This window comes from Balaenoptera ricei, chromosome 14, assembly GCF_028023285.1.
Source record: "Balaenoptera ricei isolate mBalRic1 chromosome 14, mBalRic1.hap2, whole genome shotgun sequence".
In the NCBI taxonomy this organism is placed as follows: domain Eukaryota; kingdom Metazoa; phylum Chordata; class Mammalia; order Artiodactyla; family Balaenopteridae; genus Balaenoptera; species Balaenoptera ricei.
The window spans coordinates 29,943,252-29,966,178 of record NC_082652.1 but is presented as its reverse complement, the minus strand read 5'-3'; the positions used below and the strand labels follow the sequence as shown (position 1 = coordinate 29,966,178).

At 44.3% G+C, this 22,927-nt stretch overlaps 1 protein-coding gene across 1 annotated transcript in view; it reads right to left on the bottom strand.

The window, feature by feature from the left end:
- The window catches only part of PIEZO2 (piezo type mechanosensitive ion channel component 2), a 345,750-nt gene that overhangs the window by 156,170 nt on the left and 166,653 nt on the right, over positions 1 to 22,927 (bottom strand). The window contains exon 4 of the mRNA XM_059894050.1: positions 21,048 to 21,090. Within this exon, the coding sequence (XP_059750033.1) occupies positions 21,048 to 21,090 (43 nt within the window). The remainder of the gene's footprint in view (positions 1 to 21,047; positions 21,091 to 22,927) is intronic.

Below are 22,927 nucleotides of genomic sequence, written 5' to 3'. Positions count from 1 at the left end.
TCAGGGGAGCTGGTGGGTCCTTCCCGGGTGGATTTGGGGGGATAAATTATTGTAGCTCTTTTGTGGAAAATGAATTCACCATGGCATTTTATGAAAAGCACCAACCAAGCAGACTGGAGGGGAAAGAGCTCCTACAGAAAGCCAGCAGCGCCGGGCTCCGTCCATCTGTGCTCTGCAGGCGCCTCCCAATTTGCAAACAGTGGCTTTGAGGCTACAGCCCCAGCTTTGTGCTTCTTAGTCCCCAAAGAGACACTCGATAGCCCACATACACTAAGGGAGTAAATGAACACAGCTTGCAAAAGCAATCCTCCAACTGCTATAACAGAATTCAGCTCCTGGATCCAGGACTGGGCTACAATCCGACTCAGAATGGAATCATTCAGCCACAGAGGTGCCAACCTATTAACTGCGGCTCTCGGGTCCCGAGCTAACAAAGCAGCACATTCATGGCACTGCCTAGCAGACACAATGAGCCTTCAGAAGACGATAATGCGGGCCGTGGACAATGCCCAGGTCAAAGTCCAACCGATATGTCCTGTGGGGACCATCTTATCACTGAAGTCTCCTTCTTCACTGTCTAGACCAGTGTCTACTGAGTTACATTAATCAGAACGCTAGTCCTCAGAAATGCTGCAAATTAAAGCAAAACAAGACAAAACGAAAGGAGAAAAAAAACAGTTGCTGGTCAAATAAGTGTTAGAAAATCACAACGAATATTATTATAGTAAAGAACTTGAGAAGTTCTGTAGTAAACAATAACTTTGAGTTTACTTAAGCCTCCGTTTCCCAAATTTATTTGACCACAAACCATTTCTTAGTTTTATCTAACACCTATTACATTCTGCCGAGCTAGTGCTCACGGCGCAAGCTTTAGAAAATGCTGACTCAGTGTCTCCTCACTGGTCTATAGTTTTGATCACAATGAATGGACAGTTTGGAAATTATACTAACGTGTAGCTAATCTTTATACATTTGGTTTTGAATAAGCCCCTAATAATTGCAGTCAGTGACACCTCATTCCTCTCCCTCAGCTCTCCCCCCATCTATCCACCCACTCACTCAGGAAGTCACTGCAGCCATGGAGCTGGAAGAAACCAGAAACGATCTAGTCCATTTCCTCATCTTGCAAAGAAGAAACCAACCCAGGGAAGGTTGAAGCCTGGGCCAAATGCACAGCTGGCGGCAGAGCCCTTGTTGGGAGCTGCCACTCACTGCACTTGCCCCCCGCTTCTACCTGCTGCCGCAGCTTCCCCCCACTCACCACTCCCACTGCAAGGCCCGATGGCCCATTCCAACCCCAACCCATGCCACCTCTGTGCTGCGCTGGACGAATCTGCTCCCAGATCCACTCTCCCTGCTTTCCTTCCCTCTCCTGTCTACTTCTCCACCTCCCTCTGGACACCCCCGAAGGCTCACCTTGCTGGGAGATCCCCCTAGGGAGTGCAGGGCTGGGCTGTGCCCACCAGGCTCCTCTTCTCTGCCTCCCGCTTAAATGTTGATGAGTTGGCAAGGTCTGGTCCTCACTTACTTTTTCTAACTCCACATGGCAGACCTGAATGACACACCCACTGCCGAGCCTCCACTCAGCATCTGCACGACGACTTACAAATCTGCACACCCAGTCCAAGCATGTCCCCGAGACCCATTTTCCTACTAGACATCTCCATTCAGTATTCGACAGCTTTTACAACTAAATGCTATCTTTATTCCAAAATCTGCTCTTCCTCCCTTATTCCTCACCTTGAAAGATGGTGCTGCCACCAGTGTAGTAACCAGGACAGAACCTGGGCCCTGCCATCTGTCACGGGAAACCTGGAGATTCTGTCTCCATGCCTTTGTTTCTCCTCCCCGCCCCCCTCTTTTTTGGCTTCTGGATTATTGAACAGCATCCTTGTCACTTTGCCTCAGGGCGTCCCCTCTGCTAAGCAGGCCTCCACATTAGCACCTGAGCTTAACTTTTAGAAGCACACGTTGGGCATGCCCACCGCCCTGCTGACGAGAAAGGTCTATCGTCCCAAGCACACCCGCGAGGCCCTCGGTATTGCAGGCCCGTCTGCCTTGTCTCTTGCTATGACTTCCTTGGACCTCAAATTCCACCCATGCTGACCGCATACACCAGGACAGGCAGGTGTTTGTTCCTCCGAGTCAGTGTGCGATCTTCTCCCTTGGACTACAACGCCCTTCTCACACACGCTTCCAGGGTGTCCTCATCAGTCAAGACTCACCTCCCACACCTCCACCTCGAAGTCTGTCCGCCACCTGCCACCTTTAGATGCCTAAATGCCTATGTACACTTAATACTTTATGTCGCTAACTTGTTTGTGAATCTCTGTATCCAGGAGGACTATATATATATATGTGTGTGTGTGTATGTTTACATATTACGTTTGTGTGTGTGTGGTGGGGTACAGTGCGTGCTCTGAGTACAGGCTGGCAGAATTAATGTTACCTCCAAATATTTACTCTTTCCTTCCTATGACAATAGTTTGTGCAAAGTACTGTTGAAGAATTAGATCTGCTGTCTGCCACAAAGAGCCCCGTACTTTCGCTCGGGGAAGGTAAAGTACAAAGGGCAGGGCACGTCACTGTGGTCTGGGGAACAGCTGAAGATCGAGGGGTTGATGAGTAACATCTTAATTATTTGGACACAATTTAATTTTCAAAATTGGAAATTATAAGCCATTCAGAATACATATGCAGTTTTATTAAATGCATATATTGGAGAAAACATTTCAAGAAAAAGAAATATGTGTTATAGCTAATGAACAATGAGTGGCTCGATTTGGTGGGATTTTTTATTTACTCATTCCAAAGATATTTATTGAGCCTCTAGCACGTGCCAGGCACTGTCCCTGGGCACTGAGTGTTGGTTATGAAAGTGTCTTAAACACAGAGATAAATCAGGAAGAGGGGTTATGGCCAGGTCCTCCCTACTGGACTCGGATTTCTGGCAAAGCATCCACACAACCAGAACGGCTGAATTGTTCAGAGCAAATGAGGCCCTACCGTCATCACGGAACTGAGACTGCAGAGGAAATCGTGAGATGGTCTTGAGAAGTGGTGCCCAGAGGCGGTGTTTCCATGAGCGTGAGGTGTGGTGTGGAGGTGGCAGGTCACCCTGGAAGCCACACGGGGTTTGTGCCTGAGAGAGAAGTCTTGACTGACAGGGTGGAGGTGAGAGTTTTCTTCTCATATATGTTCTGAAGTCAACAGTGTAAATTAGATGGTCCAGGGACAACGCACAGCACAGAGTAAATATTTGTGGAAGCCTCCATAAACGGATTGTCGATGTGCATTACAGAGCATTTAACAACAAATTAAATTTTATTTCAAATAAATTCTGCATTTGAAACCAGGCTGACCAGGTTATGGATAGAAGCCCTATGCTAATAAATTAACGAGATCAATGAATACATTTCCCCATAAAATGTTACCCTACATAGCTTGACTTTCCAGGCTCAGCTCAATTACATTTTCCATATAGAAAAGCACATGCTAAACTACTTAAAACATCATGTTCTCTACAACAGGCAGACATTTCCTTTCCAATCTGGTTACAGTCACATTGATCCTATTTGTTCAGAGTGATTATCCCTCTTGAAAGGGGGTCAAGGAAGCTGGAAATTGGGAAAAACCTACATATCCATCAAGAGGAGAGAGAATATAGTTATAAAATACTATGAATCAATAAATCAGTGCAAATGTATGTGTGACCATCTACATCAGTAAATATGGATGCATCTCACAAACATAATATTAAGCAAAAAAAAAAGAACTAGCAAACGTACAGAATATAGACCAGTTAGAGATTCACCCACAAAGAGCTCCATGAAAGTCAGGACACAGGGACTCAATCACCTGTGTTGGTAGTGCCCAGGTTCTTAAGATCCTTGAAAGCTGGTTGGTACATACAAAAGTATATCGTTAATATTTCATATTATTTTTAAAAGTCAGAAGAGACATACTGCCCAGAATTCCTCGTGTAGAACACATCTTGAAAACACAAAGTCAATTATCTGCCTGGGAAAGATAATGACCAACTGATGCAGTCATGGCCATGATTATATTTGGTCGGATTGACTCATTAATCAAATTCAATTACCATCCTCCTATCCAAGTCCAGGGATGCAGTGAGACAGGTGTGGATATTCATGGGCAAACCATTTTTGCTTTTGTAAGTTTCAGTTTCTCACCAACAAAATGACTTCTTGGGGTCATCCCAACTGTCAAGTTTCCTTTTGACTCAGAAAATTCAAAATAAGGAGGCAGGGAAATGAAGACGGGGCAAAGAAAGAAGAGCGCATTGGAGTTTCAGGTATGGCCGAGAAGCAGACTCAGGAACAAACACAACCACCGTCACCTTCAGAAGCTAGAAAAGAACCACCTCATTTATGCCATTCCTTTTGGGGAGCGAGTCCTTTGGTTCAGAGTTGGTAGGAAGGTCAATGTCAATTGAATTCCAATAAAATAATTAAAATGTCAAATGAGCATTATTTAGATGAATGTGAACTACTGAGATGGTTACACCTGGTTTTCTGGTGGCCTCTGGAGCCCAGGCACAGATGCTCGACCGCGGCTCCACAGAAGCGGAGCTGCACAGGGCCAGGGCTGCCCCAGGGCCTCTGCCCGAGCTCCCATCAGGGTCCCATTTCAACTCCTAGATGGAGTGGTTCAGCTCTTCTTTCCTCCAGGACCTTCACTTCCCCAGTAGCGCCCACAACTGTGCACAGTCTAGCTCCTGAAATACATTCTTTGCCTCACACCCGCTCCCCACAAACCCTGACTGACCCACCCCCATGGTGATCCTCTAATTAGCTTGCACAGACCTTGCGGATGATAGCGACATGGGAAGCGAGTAAAATGTAACCTGTGTAAACTGCAGCCCTCACTCCGGAGCTGGGTGATTTACTCCAGGGAATTGGAAGACACACGGTCTCGGGGTCTCCTCTGCTGGATCTGAAGCGTGAGGGTTATGAATCTAATCTGCACGCACGTTTCTGCTGCAAAGCAGCTCTCACATGTCACTGTGATGTCTGCAAAGGCCATGCAATGTAAGCATTTGCCATCACTGCGGGATCCACTCACGGTGAGGCTGGAATCAACTTCCAGTCACCCCCACCCACCCCAGCCCCGTTTGCTGCCACCGTGCTGAGCGTCACCCTGCAGCTCAGGGTTCTCCCAGCTTCAGGTCATGACTAACTAGTTTATTATCAAATAAAGGCAGTGGCACCAACCAGCATTTTCTTTTTCATGAAACACAGTAGAATAAAACAGGAGTACATTGCATGCAGTAAGAGCAGCTATTGTTTTTTTGAAACTGTATGTATTTGTGTTGTATTGGATCACGACATAAAGTGTACTGGTGTAGTCACAGTAACAACAACAACAAAAAAAGCTTCAAAATCACTCTCCAGCACAGCTCTGTTCTATCAAACAGGTAGGGCAGTTGTGTCGAGGGCAGATGAAGATAACATAAATCCTTTCTCCAAATCTCTCGGAGCCAAATGTGTTGCAAAATTCATACTTTTCCAGATGTCAGGAAGGCGCCTCTTACAAGATGATGTAATGGTGGCAGCAGGCACAAGGGCAGTGCCCCCCTCCCGCCCCGTCCCGCCCCAAGCACACACACCTGTGACCCTTCACACTCAATGCAATGGTCTCCCCTTGGCTCCCAGGTCAGTTCAGGTCAGGTTTTGCCAACAAGAAATTAGGCTAAAACATCAAGTTTTCAGAGCATTTTCGATTTTGAGATTGCAGATGAGGGATAAGTCTCTTCACTCAAGCACTTCATAACAAACTAGAAATACTAAGCTGTAAAACAAATCAAAACTGTTCCAGGAATAAAATATTAATCAAAGGAGTGAAAAAAATCTCTGAATTTTTACCTGTCAAAAGATGCACCCTATGTTCAGTAAATCCAAGAAATGAAAATATAAATTTGCAAGGCGTGAATTATAGCGTGTTGGCCCACACTGTAAATAGAATTGCCAAAGCATCTCTCTAAATATAGTTTCCCGTGCAGTTAAAATGTGATTTAGTTTTCAAAGTTTTTTCAGAAAGCATTTCAAGTAATTTAGGATTCACTGACTGAAGGCAGACTGAAAGCAGAGGACATAACCAAGAGACATATCAAAATATATGTCCACACAAAGACCTGTAGGCAAAGGTTTAGAGCAGCTTTATTCATAATCACCAACAGCTGAAAACAACCCAAACATCTACCAACTGGTCCCTGGATAATTGTGGTGATCCATACAATGTAATACGATTAACAGTGAAAGTAAGGAGACTTTCAACTCAATGGATGAACCTAAAAAGCATTATGTTAAGTGAAAGAAGCCAGATACAAAAGTCCACAGACTGTGTGAATCCATGAGTCCAAAGGTAGGGGATTGATGACAAAGGGGCAGAAGGAGGCTTTCTAGGATGATGAAAATATTATAAATCTTGAAATGGTGGTGATCACATGACTGCACACGTGTGTCAAACTCATAGAACGACACATCTAAAAAGGGGAGAATTTCACTGGCTGTAAATTACACCTTAGTAAATCTGATGGGGGAGGCACTGGAGTAATAACAGCTGTATGAAGTGTCAAGGGCAATAGAGGGGAAACCCCAAATCTGAGACAATGTAAACGGAGAAAGAGCAGCAAGCAAACCTAACAAGCACTTGATACAAATGTCATGTTTTAAACCAGCTGCATCTGTAAATATGTAACTGTTGAAAATGTACTGAATGGCAGAGATTGTCCTGGGACATATCAACATCCAAAAAGGAAGGTGGTCCCAAAGGTCCTTGAACATCTCACCACAGTATTTCCATGAAGCTGCCTCCCCCAGGGGATTTCCCTACGAGAAAAATTTACAGCAGGGATAAAATTAACAATGTGGGACGCAGAGGAAATGGTTTCTTTTGCAAATCCCTTTGCTTGAAATTCTAGGAAATTACGTTTTAACAGTTCAAGACCTATTACAACATCACTGATTTATGGGTTTAGAGCTAGGTTATTGGGAGACTTTCCTCTAAACATAGATTCGTCATTTTTATAAATAAACAAACAAAATAAACACTCCTAGAGTGAGCCGTGGCCACTGAGGTTTGTACGCCTGCAAATCTGAGCAGTGCGTGTTTCTGCCCTGTTCTCGGGAGGCGAGCCTCCTGCTCCGGACGGGCTGGATTTCTCAAGGATGCTCACGAAGTTCGTGCTCACCATCTTCCGTGTCCCTGTCACGACCCCTCACAAACTCTCCCCACTCCCTGTGCAAATACTGACCTCCTCTGATTCACCACCACAAAGCCAACCGGCCACACTGCGTCCCTACACTCTGGTTCCCCGATAAAGATGGACACAAAGGCTGTCCCTGTTGACCATGAGCTTTTGGTTGTCTACTGAGAGTGGGTCAGCAATTCAGGATGGGGCCGTTTCTTACACTTCCTTTCCACCCTCTTCATGCCCCCCTCAATGCTAGGTACCAGATCTTCATGTAATAATATATACCTCTTTATTGACTTGTACAAGAAATCATCATTTTTTATAGTGGATAAATTTGGTGGGACTGAATGTTCCATAAGGGCTAATGTTTAGGCTGGAATGACACTGTCATCCTCCCAGGCAGTTGAATGAACGAGCCTTTCAATGAAATGCCTACTACGTGCCGGGCCCTGGAGCTTCCTCCTGGTACACGGGTGTTTTAATGTCCTGGGTCTGTGGATTCCACAATCTCGGCCCCTCCTTATGGACAGGAAATTCCCTAAAAGAGGAAGCAGTCTGGCCCAAGCTTCTACCTGGTTCCTCCTCCCCAACCCAGGGCTCTGCCGACTGTTGTTTGTCCAGAGAGAACGTGTGTCCAGCAGCCTGGGGCTCCCCCGGCTTGTCTGGCAGAGAGAGCCCATGACCTTGAGAGGCGGCTCCATCCCTCCTGGAGCCGCCACAGAATCAGGCCGGGGTGGTGCTGTTGGTCAAACGATGTGCAGCATCCAGGCCTGAGTGGGACTGGGGACTGTGGGGCCTGACCTAGGAGGTCCCCACGGCAGGGACAGCACTCCCTCTGAGCCCGTGCCCGGCAAAAAATGGAGTAAGCTTTGCTTTTGTTTGTTTCGGTTTTATTCTTTTCCCTAAAAGTCACTCAGGCAATGTGTGGATAAGGATACTCAGCCTTCCTGGGGTACGGGGGGCAGTAAGGGGGACAAACGCTAACCACTGAGCCACTCAGCCCAGGAATCCCAGAGACAGAGAAGAGTCAAACGGAACAGCATCCCTATCTCAGCCTCATTTTCCTTCAGAACTTACACACCTGTTTTCTGGAACGTGCTGGTGTCCACCCACACTTGGGGCAAAGCCAGCGCTCGGCTCAGATTTCTAAGGACAGGGTCCTGCACCCCCCAGAACACAGTGTACGTCCATCAGCATCCCAACATGAGACACCGGCACATTCACTGAAACAACACTCACTCCAGGATGGACGCCAGTGATCTGCCTGGATTCCTAAGTCAATATATTTCGCCGGTCAAAGCCGAGAGCAGAGATTTCAAACCCACCCATTTCCCGAGAGGACCAAGTGAAACAACCTTCCCTCTCTTTGCGGCAGGTGGGCCAGCGACAGCCGCGTGAGGGTCCCCTAGGCTGCTCCACCTTTTCTTATCTGGTTTTCATGGTCCCCGGGCTGCTATCTTGTTCATTGACCAGCATTTCCATTTGCTCTGTGGATGACAGGCCACCAGGCCATCTCACGACCCCAGGAAGAGTGAGGTGGACCTAAACCTCAGTAGTGACCACAGGGAGGGTGTGGAAGGAGGGAGCAGACATCAGAACCTCTCAGAGGTAAGAAGGAGTCTCTGTCTGGGTAAGTCAGCGGGTACAGGACAGAGTCTGGTGCGGGGGGGTGTCCTGCCTGACCACAGCTTCCCAAGCTCCCCCAGCACCGAGGGATGGGATAAACTGAGGCAACAGGATTGCTCCTGGTGTGTAATCAGACCTTCACAACGTCCGCAGAGGTTAGCAACAAGAAGAGGCACAGGCTCTACAATCAGGAAGACTTAACTGTCACTTAGTCCTGTGTAAAGAAGTCACTTAACCCTCTGAACGTTCATTGTTAGCTACTTCCAGTATTTTGTGTACGTTTAGAGAGGTCTGTGTGGCTGTGAGCTTGTAGAGATAGATCAGGGCATAAGAAAAGCCAGGAGGAACTGTTTCCACTTTGTTCATTGTGGATGACAGGTTTCCAAGGATTCTGATGGGAAACCCCAACAGTTCCTATGAAATATGCCTGATACAAACTGTTGCTTTATCCAAGCAAGGATGTCTCAGTCCCTAGCTAAGGTGTTTGACTGGCTGGGCTGCGGGAAAGACATTTTATAGCAGCTAAAGCTACATAAGAGCTAATTTCAGACTCTCACGATGCAGAGCAAATGAGAAATCTGAACCGAGGTTTGGGAGTATCTGTTAGCACAATTCTCCAAAACATTCCATTCTGTAGACTCAACATCCAAATTTTATCTCCCTATCAAACAGCGTGAATTTCCTATTATTCATCGTGCTGTCTGCACCAAGACTTGAAAGCTTTCAGTGATCTATTACACAGTTCATTTGCTCATGTCATTAATGAAATCTAAAACGTTCCGGCGGGTACCTTGCATTTTGTATAGAACAAGGTGCCAAGGTTACCACCTGGGAATTCGGGGTTTCAGTTCATAAATTCTCTGTAGGACCTGATCTTTACCACTCATTCAGTCAAAGACTGTTTATATTAAGTCCTAGGGACCTGACTTAGTGAAGATGGAGATTACAAGTCAGAAAATCTTTTCTTCCAGAAATATTTTGAAGGAAAAAAGATGAAGGATTACATCTTTTTTTTCTAGAAGAAAAATAGATCTGTTCACCAAATACTTATTAAATGATGTCATTGTGCTTGAATAAAAAAAGTTTCCTTTCCAAGTTGGAAGTCAAAGTCCTAGGTAAAGCTCTCAACAGACTAAGAAATGGAAATCACCTACTTTTGTTATACACACTCACAATACACACACATATACTCTCATACACACACATACACATAGACACATACACACATGTATGCATATATTAATCTATAGCTTTTACTCTGAGTTTCGAGTATACCCAAGATATTTCGGCAGATCAAAGAAAACAGCAAATTTGATCAATTGCATGAGTAAAGTTTAATGAAACTGATTATATGATATCACATGGATGTAAAAGCCTCAGATGTAAGATCTAACTTTTCTTTCAATTGTGTGGGAGTTATAGGCACTTGTTATGGACTGAATGTTTGTGTCCTCGCAAAATTCAGCTGCTGAAATCCTAACCCCCCAATGTGACAGTGTTAAAAGATGAGGGCCTTTGGAGGTGATTAGGTCATGAGGGTGGAGCCCCCATGAATGGGATTAGTACCCTTATAAAAGGGACCCCACAGAGCTCTCCTGCATTCTTTCTGCCAGATGAGGACACAGTGACCAGACGGTGTCTGTGAACCAGGAAGCAATCCCTCACCAGACACTGAGTCTGCCAGAGCCTTGATCTTGGACTCCCAGTCTCCAGAACTATGAGGAACGTTTGTTGTTTAGCCCCCCAGTATGTGGTGTGCTGTTATTGTAGCCTGAAAGGACTAAGACAGTATTTAATACATTTTTAGCAAGAATGAATGAGACCTCCATCTACTGTCCTATAATGAGATATGGCCATCTCCTGACAATGGGTTTAAGTAGAATCTAAGTCAGAATCCTGGTCATCCTACAGGTGTGTGCTGGAAGCCAGGACTTTATTTGGACTAAAGATAAAACCATGCAGTTGGTCTTACTCATAACACAGCAGCTTTCTCTACTGGTGCCTAAGGGGACACCTAGTCACCACGTCCTTGCAAATTTTGATCCCGAATAGTCACATCCCACTAGGCTAGGCTGCAGATGTGAAGATGATCCCTGGGTGGCAGGGCACCAAGCCTTGGTTTCCAGTTGCACTCGCTGGTACGGAGCTGATAACCACTTCAGAGCGTTGGAAAGTTTAACAGAGATGATGCCTACACAACGCTGTCTACAGAGCTTTTTTGAATATTCTTCCTGTCATTATTGATAAAATAATTCTCACCAAATGGTGGCAAAACAAATTCAGTAGTAATAAATTCCCATCTCACTGAACTTATTAGGTGTACATTCAGACCTGGATGTTGACAAATTCCAGTTTAAAATTCCCATTTCCAGTTCTTCTGCTTAACTTCTCTGGGTCTCGCATAACCATGTGCAAAAGGAGGGAGAGGGTCTCTCTGGGTCTCGGAAGCTCCGAGACCCAGACACGAATGTGTGATTCTGGGACCTAAGTTTAACTCTTGCTGCACCCCTGCTTCTGGGAAATTGAGGGATGGGAATGAACATTTGCCGATTTTACAATTTGAGAAAGAAACACAACGATGTCTTCATCTAAACAAAGCTTTGAAAGTGGGGTTCAGGGACTGTGTTGTACTTTTGAATCCCCTGAACCTGCATGTAAAGTTTTTTTTCTTTATGTGCGTATGTGCATTTTTCTGGAAAGCGAGTCTATTACTTTCATCAGATTCTCTAAGGATCTGTGACATGACACTAACCCTTCTCCCCCCAAAAAAATTGTCAGCCAAGGATTTCTAGAGAATCATAATTGTTGATTAAAGTAATAATATTATGAATAATAATAGTGCTATTTTGGGCTTTCATAGAATAAATCAATGCCAAAGAGAAAATCGGAATCCAAGCTTTTTAGTTTAGTATCAGTTAAGATGGTTTAGTACTGGTTTCTTAGTTCAGAAGGCAAACCTGGGGTGGAGGTTTATTTGGGAAGCCCTTCTGGTAAGTACAAGAGGTTGTGACCAGTGAGGGATGGAGAAGAGAGACACCCAGACAGGTGTCCTGTCTACAGGTCGCTGCCATAAGGGGTTCCTGGAAGCTTTTGCAGAAGCCTATGCAATGCCCTTGGGTTGTCCCCAGGACTGAGCAGGGAGGCGGCAGCCCTTGCCCATGACTTCTGCTGCTCACTGATGCTTCTGGGCCTTTCACCTCAGGCCCCTCCAGCACTGCCTGTGCTGGAGCGAATTTCCAAGGGGCAGGAGGAAGCCGCGGGGTGACAAGCAGAGAGCTGCAGGCACTAGCTGGAGAGACAGCAGCTGTGGGGTGGGCTCAGCCACCTGGACGAGACCCGTTTCATAATCCAGCTTCTCCCACGCACCACGTCCAAGTATTCACCAAGCTGTGATTTCAGACTGTATTTCGTGAAACACACTTGGTTCACATCCTCTCTCTCATATTCAATGTCACTGTCTAATTCAGACACTCGTAATCGCCCTCTGAACTCTTGCCATTGCTTTCTAGAGGATCTTCTGGCTCATCCTCTGGTCTGTGTCGCTGCCCACAGGATGTTTCCAGAAGCACATCCAACATCTTCCCCAGGCGTTACATCCTTCAAAGGCTCCCCGGCACTACCAGGTAAGAGCCACACTTCTGGTCTTGTCCGCAAAGTGCTTCCCGATGCGTTTTCACTGTCCTCAGTTTAATTTCCACGCTCATTTGTGCCTCACGCTCCACCTCTGACAGACGTACTCCAACGAAGCCATCCTCCAAAAGCCTGCCTGGCAGCCCCTGAGGTCAAGCTTTCACAAACAACTCCCCCCTCCCCCGACTAGGTAGCCAGGCTTCATCTCAATCCCACCCCCCACATACACACTGACCCACCCTTGCTCTCCTCCACTTCTGTGCATCTATCGTTATATGGTATCTGGTACATAGTAGGTGCTCAAAAAACACCCTCTAATGATTGCACTAAAAGGAAGCATGAACTCACCATATCATCTTTAACGTTTACGTGTTGGTATTTTCTATCAGACCAAGACCTCCCCATCCCCCCGCCCCCCAGCCGCCAGCATAGTTATAATAATGCAGGCGCAGCAAACACGTGTGGACCCAAAGCATCATCAGTGCTGGCATGGCCGGTTGTAGATGAATGGGAAGCAGACTCACATAAACCTAAGTTCTCATCAGACCTCTGACACTCACTAGCTGTGTGATCTTGAATAAAATACTTAACCACTCTGGTTTTACTTCGCTCATTTGTAAAATGGGGATGGTACACACATAGATTATATGACTTCTTCCAACTAGACCCTCTCCTTTCCTGTAACAAGACTGTATATCCTGGCCATTCCCGTGTGACTGCAGGGCACCCCTGTAGGAACAGCCTGCTTCTCTGACCATGACCTTGGAGTTGGCCACGTGACCTGCTCAGGCACCTGAAAGTAGCAGAAGTGGCTTGTGTCCCACCTGGGCACAGGCTCTAAAAGCCATGGTGGCTGTAGCAGTTTCTCCCCTGTTGCAAGCAAGGCATCCACCAAATGAAGGCCCTGGTTCAGCCTGGATCCCAAAAAGAAGAAGGCGCTTGGAGAAGATCCACAGTCGATCCAGCTTTTGCAGCTGATGTTTAATATGAGCAAGAAATAAACCTCTGGTCTCCTAAGTCACTGAGATACAAGGTTGTTAGCCAGAATAAGCTAGCAGAATCCAACTCTAGAAATGTTGTGAGAATTCCATAAACGAGATGAGCACTTAACAGAGAGTGAGGCCAGCGTGTGAGAGATTTGAACAAATCTAAGTGCCTTCCCATCACGTTTGCATCTAGCCCAGGCGTGGGCACAAAGCAGAGGTTTGAAAATGTTCAAGTAAATGAATAAATAAATAAATTGGGCTTAATTTTAAACACCAAAGCACAGAAATATCCTTTACTTCCAGTCATTTTCTGAATATAGATTATTCTGACAAAAATTTTGTATCATAATTTCCAAATAGCTTGCTAAAGTTTCTAGAAATATTTATATACAGTCTGAAAAAATTAAATAATTTAGAAGTTCATCTTGTGGGAAGCTACCACAACAACAGGGTAAATCTTTTAATCATAAGACATGCACTGCGTGCATTTATATGCAAAAGTACTGCTATTTTAAAAGCTACAAGTATGACAACACACAACTACAACCCAACTAGGACCTACCTGGTTTAACTCGGTAGACCACAAGATTATAGTAATGGTATGATTTGAATTTAATGTTTTTTCCTTTCTATGTGCTTCTCAGAGAAGTAGTATATAGAAATGCTTGTCTTGCTTTAAATTAATAGGTATTCATATTATCCACTTTATCATATAGACTTAGGAACTTAAAAATTTCAGAAAAATATAGCAGAAACTATAGAAATTAATATCTTTGTTTCTATCACAACTGATTTCACTTAACCATCTCATTTCATGGATGTGAGTTTTCAAATAGAAAAGCATGTCATAAAACCATCCTTGGAGTCTACCTTTCCATTATTTCTCAATATTTCACATAATATTACCTAAAGAAACAGCATTAATTTCAATTACACAGTGAATGAATTATACATAAAGCTGGAGGATAAAAACGAATTTAAAAATTGGCCTTACATTTCCCAAGTAATTAATTCATGCTCCAAAAGAAAAGGCCAATAGAAATTAAAATACATCAAGAAGAGCAGAATCCCTGAAAGTAGGGGCGAGGCCAACAGAGAAATGACACACTAATATTTATTTAAAAGGCCATTTGTTTATCAAACATTTATTAAATGCCTATTATTTGACAATCCCTGGGCTGGCACTAGAGGTTATAAAATAGTAAGACACACATCCTGCCCTCAGAAGCAAGGGTCTAGAATAAGACACATAGGTACACATAAGATCATGAACACACCTGGTGGCTTCGTGACAGGAGGTGACGGGAGACAGGGAGGGAGCCTGAGGGTGGTGGCTGAGTGGGTGGGGAAGGTCCAGGAGGAGGTGGAGGTTGGGTACCGGTAGCTGCTGTGTCCTGAAGGGACCACAGACACAAAAGGGGGAAAACCAACGAAACAGGTGCAGAGACACCTGCTAAGCCTCCCTGCTTCTGCTGCCACAGAATTGGGTCCTCACGTGTGTCTCCCTTTATCCGATCTTTCACTTTGCTCACCCGGGTGGGTCAGGTGCAAGATGCCTCAGTGAACAAGACGGATACGGACGGCCCTGACTGCATGGAGCTCTCGACCCTGGTACTGCGATCCCATCATGGTGTCAAACTCAGGGCAGGAGACTCAGCAGTGAGAGGAGGGAGACTCGGGGAGGTCAGGGAATTAAGTAACTGTTCACAGGGACACACACACTCAAAGCCCCTCTGCTCTGAGGCCTGAGCCAGCTCGACCTGCAGGCTGCCCCGTCCTCCTACAAGCTGCGATGTACTGATAAGAAGATGCTGGGGCCCTGGTTTCCTGCCTTCTGCCCACGTGCTTCCCCATCAAGCGCTCTGTCAACTCTTCACCAAACGTCTGATCAGTAAGTATGTGTCAGGCATATCAAGACAGACCCATCCTTCATGCCCCAGAGCGGGAGAAACACAGGAGAACAGCTGCAGTAATATTTACCCAGTACCATCAAGGAGGCACGTGAAAAGTGTTACAAGAAGAGGTGAGAGCAAGCCGTCAGGCAAGGTTTCACAAAAGCAATGATGTCTAAAACTTGATGGAGGCGGGGAGCTCCCCATGGAACAGACAGTGGGGTAGGGGAGCCAACAACAGACAGGCAGTGGGAGGCTGCCCTCCGAGCACCACCAAGACACAGCCACGCCTCTAGAATCATCTCTACACCAGGGAAAAAATCCTAGGGATAACTGTGTTTCATCAGAGCAGGCTGCCTTCAGGGAGACTTTTTTATTTTTTTATTTTATTTTATTTTATTTTATTTTATTTTATTTTATTTATTTATTTTTTTTTTGAGATCTATATTTTAACATAGTCTTTGAAGGGGCAAGATATTTCATTCCACAATCCAAGCAGAGCATCAAATAAAATCATGTACAATAGGGTGAATACTAATGTAATCTGAGGTGCTGGGCTGATTATAGAGATTTATGAAGAATAACTACCTTGCTTTTTAAGTAAATAGGGGTGAGAAAGCAGTAGAAGATGGTTACTTTGAAAGAGGCATCGGTAAGATTTCCCCGAGAGCAGGAACCTTATTTCTGTCAGCGGGTTACTGTGCACAAGCCCGCTGACTCGCTGAAATATTTTCTCTCCAGTGAAAAGTGTAGCTTAAGAAAGAGAAGACCCCGTGCAGACCTCACTCACAGCTTCCTGTGAGGACACTAGCGCTTTCTGGTGGCTCCACTTCCGGTCCCCTCCTGCACACACAGCAGAGGGACATGCTCCTGGCCCCTAAATCAGCACAGTGACTTGCTTTGGGCCATAAACTGTGACTTGTGGTGACAGATCCAACTTCCAGGCGGAAACACTTAAAATCCAGTGCGCAATTCCCCAAGTTCTGCTTCCATGCTTAAGCAAACTCAGAAATATCATGTCAAGACAGAGGTGTCACAGACTGAAGCCAAACAGTGACACACCTTGCACAGGCAACCTCCCCACGAAGCTGTCTGCCTCCTCCTCAGATTTTGCACAAACGAGAAAGAAGCATTTGTTGTAAGAAGCCACGGGGAATCTGGGACACTCCCTGGCTGATACGCTTGCTTAGAATTTGCAGAGTATCAGTGCAGGGCCAGGGCCAGGCCCACCTGCATCACCATTACCTCGATGAGTGAGTGACTTATGCTTTGGAAATATTTATAATCAAAAGTTTAGAAAATCTGCACGGAAACGTGAGCTTTCTGAATGAAATAAAAAATGTTAGGCACAGATATTTTTCTCCATAATGAGAACAAAAACAAAACAACTGAGTCTTCTTTTGTTATGCAGATAGCAATATCTAGGACCAGGTGTGGAAGGGGGTCTTGGGAGTGGAAGGGGGTTTTGGGAGTGGCACCGAAGTTATATAGGAACCTATATCCTATATCCTAACCCGAGCCCTAACCCTAACCTTAACCAAAGTTATAGGGACCTGTATCCTATACCCTAACTCTAGCCCTAGCCCTAGCCCTAACCCTAACCCAAGTTACAGGAACCTATATCCTTCCTATGTCACGAGCACTCCTCTGATGAAATCGAAAAATAAACTCCTGATATCGCCCACAGAGAGCAACTGTTTGCAAGGTGAACATAACACATTATCATGAATTCAGCCATATAAACTGTGACAATGTGTATTTATTCTGAGACGGTATATATAATGGCACGGTTTCTGGGAAGGAAAGGGCTGCACACTGTCTCATCGTAAGTGTTACAGGCAGGCTCAATCCCTAGATCTTCCCTTGGATTACAAAATGTACAGCAGAGGACATCTTTGCTTTCTTTTTCTTGGAGAAAGCTTTGAGGTTTAGCTGACTCAGTCACTTTTGTTTTAGATGTGACCACTTTAAAATACTCAGCTAGCCAACAGACTGATGGGCAAACTTCAAAGGACATAGTGCTGAAAGGATCAATATCTCTTACAATGGCTCTAAAGAAGCAGATAGCTTCATTTAGGATATAATTGGAATTCCCTTTAAGAGAAAGACAAGGTTAAATTTGAGAAGAAATCAAGCAAGGCCATATTTAACAGCACTGCTTGACATGGTCTTTGCAACTGTAAATGCACAACAACCCCATAGATCAATATCTGCTCTGTATTTTAAGACACTTGATGCAGTGCAGAGACGGTTCCCCTGCCCTTAAATGAGGCAACACTGGACAACATGGGAAAACACAGGATGACATTTTAAGATAACATCTAAAAACAGGGATAATCTCTAAACTAAGACTACAGTTCAAAACTACAGCATATCCTTAAAAATATTTTTACTGGGGCTTCCCTTGTGGCGCAGTGGTTGAGAGTCTGCCTGCCAATGCAGGGAACACGGGTTCGAGCCCTGGTCTGGGAAGATCCCACATGCCGCGGAGCAACTAGGCCCGTGAGCCACAATTACTGAGCCTGCGCGTCTGGAGCCTGTGCTCCGCAACAAGAGAGGCCCCGAGAGTGAGAGGCCCGCGCATCGCGATGAAGAGTGGCCCCCGCTTGCCGCAACTAGAGAAAGCCCTCGCACAGAAACGAAGACCCAACACATCCAAAAATAAAAATAAATAAATAAATAAATTTAAAAAAAAAAATATATATATATATATTTTTATTTGTACATCTATTTGGAAGCATACCCATTTTAGAGAGGCATTATAATATGGAAATTTTACTGTCTGGCTTTCTTCAAAATGTTCATAAAATGAGAACAGCGGAAAAGACTTGAGACTAAAGATTACGTCCCCAGAGCTACAGGGATAAGAAAAATAAAACAACACAAAACCAAAGAAAGCTATAATTCAAGCATTCAGTGTGGTTGGGTGTAGAAAGCCAGGCAGACCTTCACTTGAATGCAGGTCAATATGCGTGGCTATGACTCTCTGGGTAGCTACTTGATTTTCTTCCAGTTTCTTTCCCTGTGAGATGGGGCCCACAGTCTACAGTGTGGGTCACAAAGGATGGCCAGTAGCCAATCCTGCCAGCTTCCTGTTTTTATAAATAAAGTTTTTTCGGAACACAGCCATGCTTATTGTCTGTGGCTGCCTTCTGCTACAACAGAAGAACCTGAAATGTGGCCTATCCACCCAGTAGAGTAAAAGTTTGCCAGTCCCTGGTCTGTGGGGCTGTTGTATGGACTGGAAATGATTGGCACATGGCAGCTGTTTTCATTAAATTATTATTCAAGTAAGCAAAAGGTTAAGATCATGCAAACTGGGAAGAATATGTTTCAATTGCCAAATCCTGCAGATCGAAGAATCCTTAACCATCTTGGAAGAAGCTCTTGCCTTGAGTGCTTCACTCAGGAGACAGCAAAGAATCTCAGCCTGCACTTTGCTCTACAGAAAAATGACTCAGGATAAATGCAGATTAAAAGGACACTGAGATACCATTTCTCACCTAACAGATTGGCAAAAAAATCTCAAGTTCGACAGCGTGTTCTGTTGGCAAGGCTCTGGGGAAACAACTGCTCTCATCCATTGCTGGCGGGGGGTGCAAACTGCAGAAATTTTAAGGAGAGAAACTTGGCAATGTTTAGCAAAATTCCATAAAAACTTATTCTTTGATTGTACTTGGGAACCTATCCCTCGGATATCTGGCAAAAATACAAGTGTGCACAAGGTTATTCATTTCAAGGTGTTTTGCTAAGAGCCAAAGGCTGGGAACTGCCTCAGTGTGCACCCTTGGGATAAATGGCTGACTCCAGGTCCAGAATACTGGGTGGGCTTGATAACTCCAGCTATGCTAGAAGGACAGAAACGATAAAGGTCCAGGTGGCCTGCATCAAAGGACAAGAAGTCAACATGAATTTGCCCCCAATGGCAGAAAGGGAGCGATTTGAGTTTACATGAAACAGAGGGTAGAATGACAAGGTAAACAATGCCACAAACAGACACATCCAGACAAGACAGCGGTTCTACAAGACAGCTGAGCTGGTTTCCTTGGAAGCCAGGAAAGTGAAGAGAAACCCAACGAAGATGGGAGGGAATCAGGGGACATGATCCCAACACAGAGGCTTGAGATGTGACAACAGAACAGAATGTGTGGTGACCGCAGTAACTGGCCTTATGGTGGTGACCACTTCATGATGTATAAAAATATCGAATCATTATGTTGTACACCCGAAACTAATATATTGTATGTTAATTATAACTCAGTCAAAAATATTTTTTTAACTTTTTAAAACTGAAAAAATTTAAATGGAATGTGTGGGCTTTAGGAGCACGCTGATTCAAACCAGCATCTGTAAGGTGACATTTTTGAGATGATCAGGAAATGTAAACATTGACTGGGTATTATATTGTGCTAAGGACTTACTGGTATTTGTATTTGGTACCACTGCGGCATCATGATTCTGAAAGAAAACATCCATTTTTTCAGAGACGTATACTGACTTAAGTAGGGATGAACTGACATGATATCTGAGATTTTCTTTACAATATTTTAGCCCCCTCCCCCCTAAAAATGGGCAAAGCAAGTATGGCAAAGTGTCCTTGAAGCTGCGCAACAGAAAACTGATGTTCAATTTGCTATTCTCTCCTCTTTGGTTATCATTGACATTTTTCGGAACACAAAAGAAGAATCAAGAGAAAGATGCTTTTGGGAAAGGTTTCACACAAGGTGAAGCTGCACATGATATTCCAGCCTTTAAGTTGATCCATGAGATCTGCCCATCCCAAGCCAACCTCCTCCGATAACCTCAAGGACTACCTGTGGGAACTCACTGGGAGATCAACAGTGACAGTGTTGACAGGATGTAAGGGCACAGAGAGAAATAAATAAACCTTTGAGTCAATTAAAAGTGGTACCAGAAATGCTATCACAGTCAGCCTGGTGATGAGCTAGCAGTACTCATTCGCTACTGGAGAAATAATGCATTTTAAGGTATTTTATTATCCCTTTTATATGCTCTAAGCACTCTGTCAGCTTGATCAATACACATAAAAACACATTTTCAATATGATGAAAAGAACTAGTCAAAAGCTACCTTTAGAGTAAAAAAAAAAATCACTTTTCTCTCTTTCAATAGCTGTATCGACATTGCAAGTTCACTATGAGATGCTAAATGCCCTTTATGCTGCCATTAGGCCTATATTGACCCTACCTCCACATTTTCTGATGTTATAATGAGTATGCTTTTTCTCTTCTGGTGTAGAAATGCTTTTAGCGAAGAGTGACACGATCTCAGCCTTCCACTTTGAGCTAATAAGATTGGACAATTTTAATTATTGCAAAGATATCAATATAAGTATAAATTTCTATGTACTAAACCTGTAGAACTAAATATAACACATGACATCAGAAAGAGTTTACTCTCTTTTCTGTGATGCTCTAATTCTACAATTTACCTTTCACACTATTTCACAGTTGAAGAAGCATTTTCACATAAATTGCTCCATTTAATCTACATTTTCACTCTGTGTGCAGGCAACAATGTCATAAAGCAAAGGTCTACTTTACAAGGAAACTGAGGCTCAAAAATGATGACTTACTCAAGGGCACAGTCACTGAAGTAATGGTGTCAAGACCACCAATTTATAGTCAATGAACTGCTTGAAATAAAATAGGCCATGAGTAACCAAGCCCTGCTTACCTTTCAAAGCCGATCTGTCGGAATGTCTTTTCCCAGGTTGAGCCTGTAACAGAAGGAAGGGATGTAATTAATGCACGTCAAGGATTCAGTTTTGCCCTGATTTTGCACAGCCTGGTAGAGATTTGCTTGTACATCTAAGCAGAACGACTGTCTTTCCTCAAAGGCATCCCTCCCCGCCTCCCCAGATGGCCTTTCAGAGACCAGCCCAGGTGAGTGCACACCACCACCACCCCCGCCCCCGGTAACAGAGCAGACCAATAAATCATTCTCTAAAAGTCTACATGTGTCCCAAGCAGAAAAATGCGTAATACTCTCCTGTTAAAAATAATGAAATAGTAGCAGATTGTAAGTTGCACTCTGCAAAATTCAACTTTTAACTTCACATGGCATTTGGACAGCTAGAGGGCACTTTGACATTCCAGTCCACTAGACACCATGGCTTTACCTCCTCATTGTTGAAGCACAGGATTTACATGTATTTTTTAAGCTGAACATTTTAATCGGAAGTCTCCTGAATGTAAAAACGCTGTTTCCAGTGACACAATTTGACGACTAGTGTATCCAAGTCCACAGAAGAATAGCTGGGTATAAAAATGATTTTCTACAATTTTTCCATGAAATAATTCTTCCTTACATTATAAGCGTAATAATTTTCTGAGTACTTTATGTAAAGAAAAGTGCTCATTTTTATCAAAGACCATGTCAATAAGAAGTCTGCATTCATAAGAGGTAAGGGTTCTGCTAACCCACACTTTGACATCTTCTCGATGCTCAGTCAGTGGCAACAATATCTTGATTTCAGTAACTGTTCAAGTAGACACCACTGCCCCCCCCACCCCCCAGCCCTAAATCCATGAGCTGTGCTATGTACTAGTGGCGTTAATAATCGCAGCAGATAATCACTACCTTTCTGTACAGTTTAGTCTTGCAAACAGGAAATGGTGAATTCAGCACTGGGTCTCCGGAGGCAGTTAAAAGCCACCCTGCTTCTGTTCCTCAAGTCACAGTAAGCCAGGATGGCACTTATGTTTCTTTCTTGAGAACTCTGCCTCCAGTGCTTTATTCTCAGGTGGACAATCAGTGCCTCCTAGGCATTAGATAGACTTTCTGGAAAGACAGGAGATTATACAAAGTAGTTTCCTGGGCCCTCTCTGAGGACTAAGCTAATCCCAAGGGAGCATGAATGTGGTGATTTCACTAAGGGACTTGGGTTCCTTCTACTCGGTTATGATGGAGCGTTTTAAATAATTGCTATAAATAACGCAGGACTAAATTTGGGATCAGAATTACACACACATGCGTACACACATAAATTTAAAGCAGATCAGGTTTATCTCCTCGGACGAAGTTACTCTTGCCCAGTTGAATTCCAATAGGCTTTGCTAAGTAGGAGGAAAAGACCTGGAATTTTAGTTAAGCAGCCCAGGAATTTCTGATGGCCCCTGAACCAGGGGAGTGGGCCCCATATGAATGTCATCTGTCCTCTGAGTCACATGCAAAACAATGGAGAATCCCCATCTCAGGAATTCCTGAACGATGGTTATCCTGCCCCTGAATACTAGCAATTAAGACACTGCCCAAGAATATACAACCTGAATCAGAAACCACGCTGAACTCCAGGACAGCTGGCAACAGTCTGGCCCAAAGTCAGAGGTGGGAGAGATTAAGAGCCTCACGCCAAGTGAGAAGCAGACAGTCTGTGCTCAGACCCAGTGGGGAGGGTCGGGGTAGGGAGGCATTTAGATGCTACTCTTCTTGACTTCTCTTGCTTTCATTGAGAAACAAAGCACCTTTTAACTTTTTCCACATTTCCATTTTTTCCCCAGATCTTCTCAGCACATACTAAAATTGATTTTTTAAATAGACTCCATTTATTATCA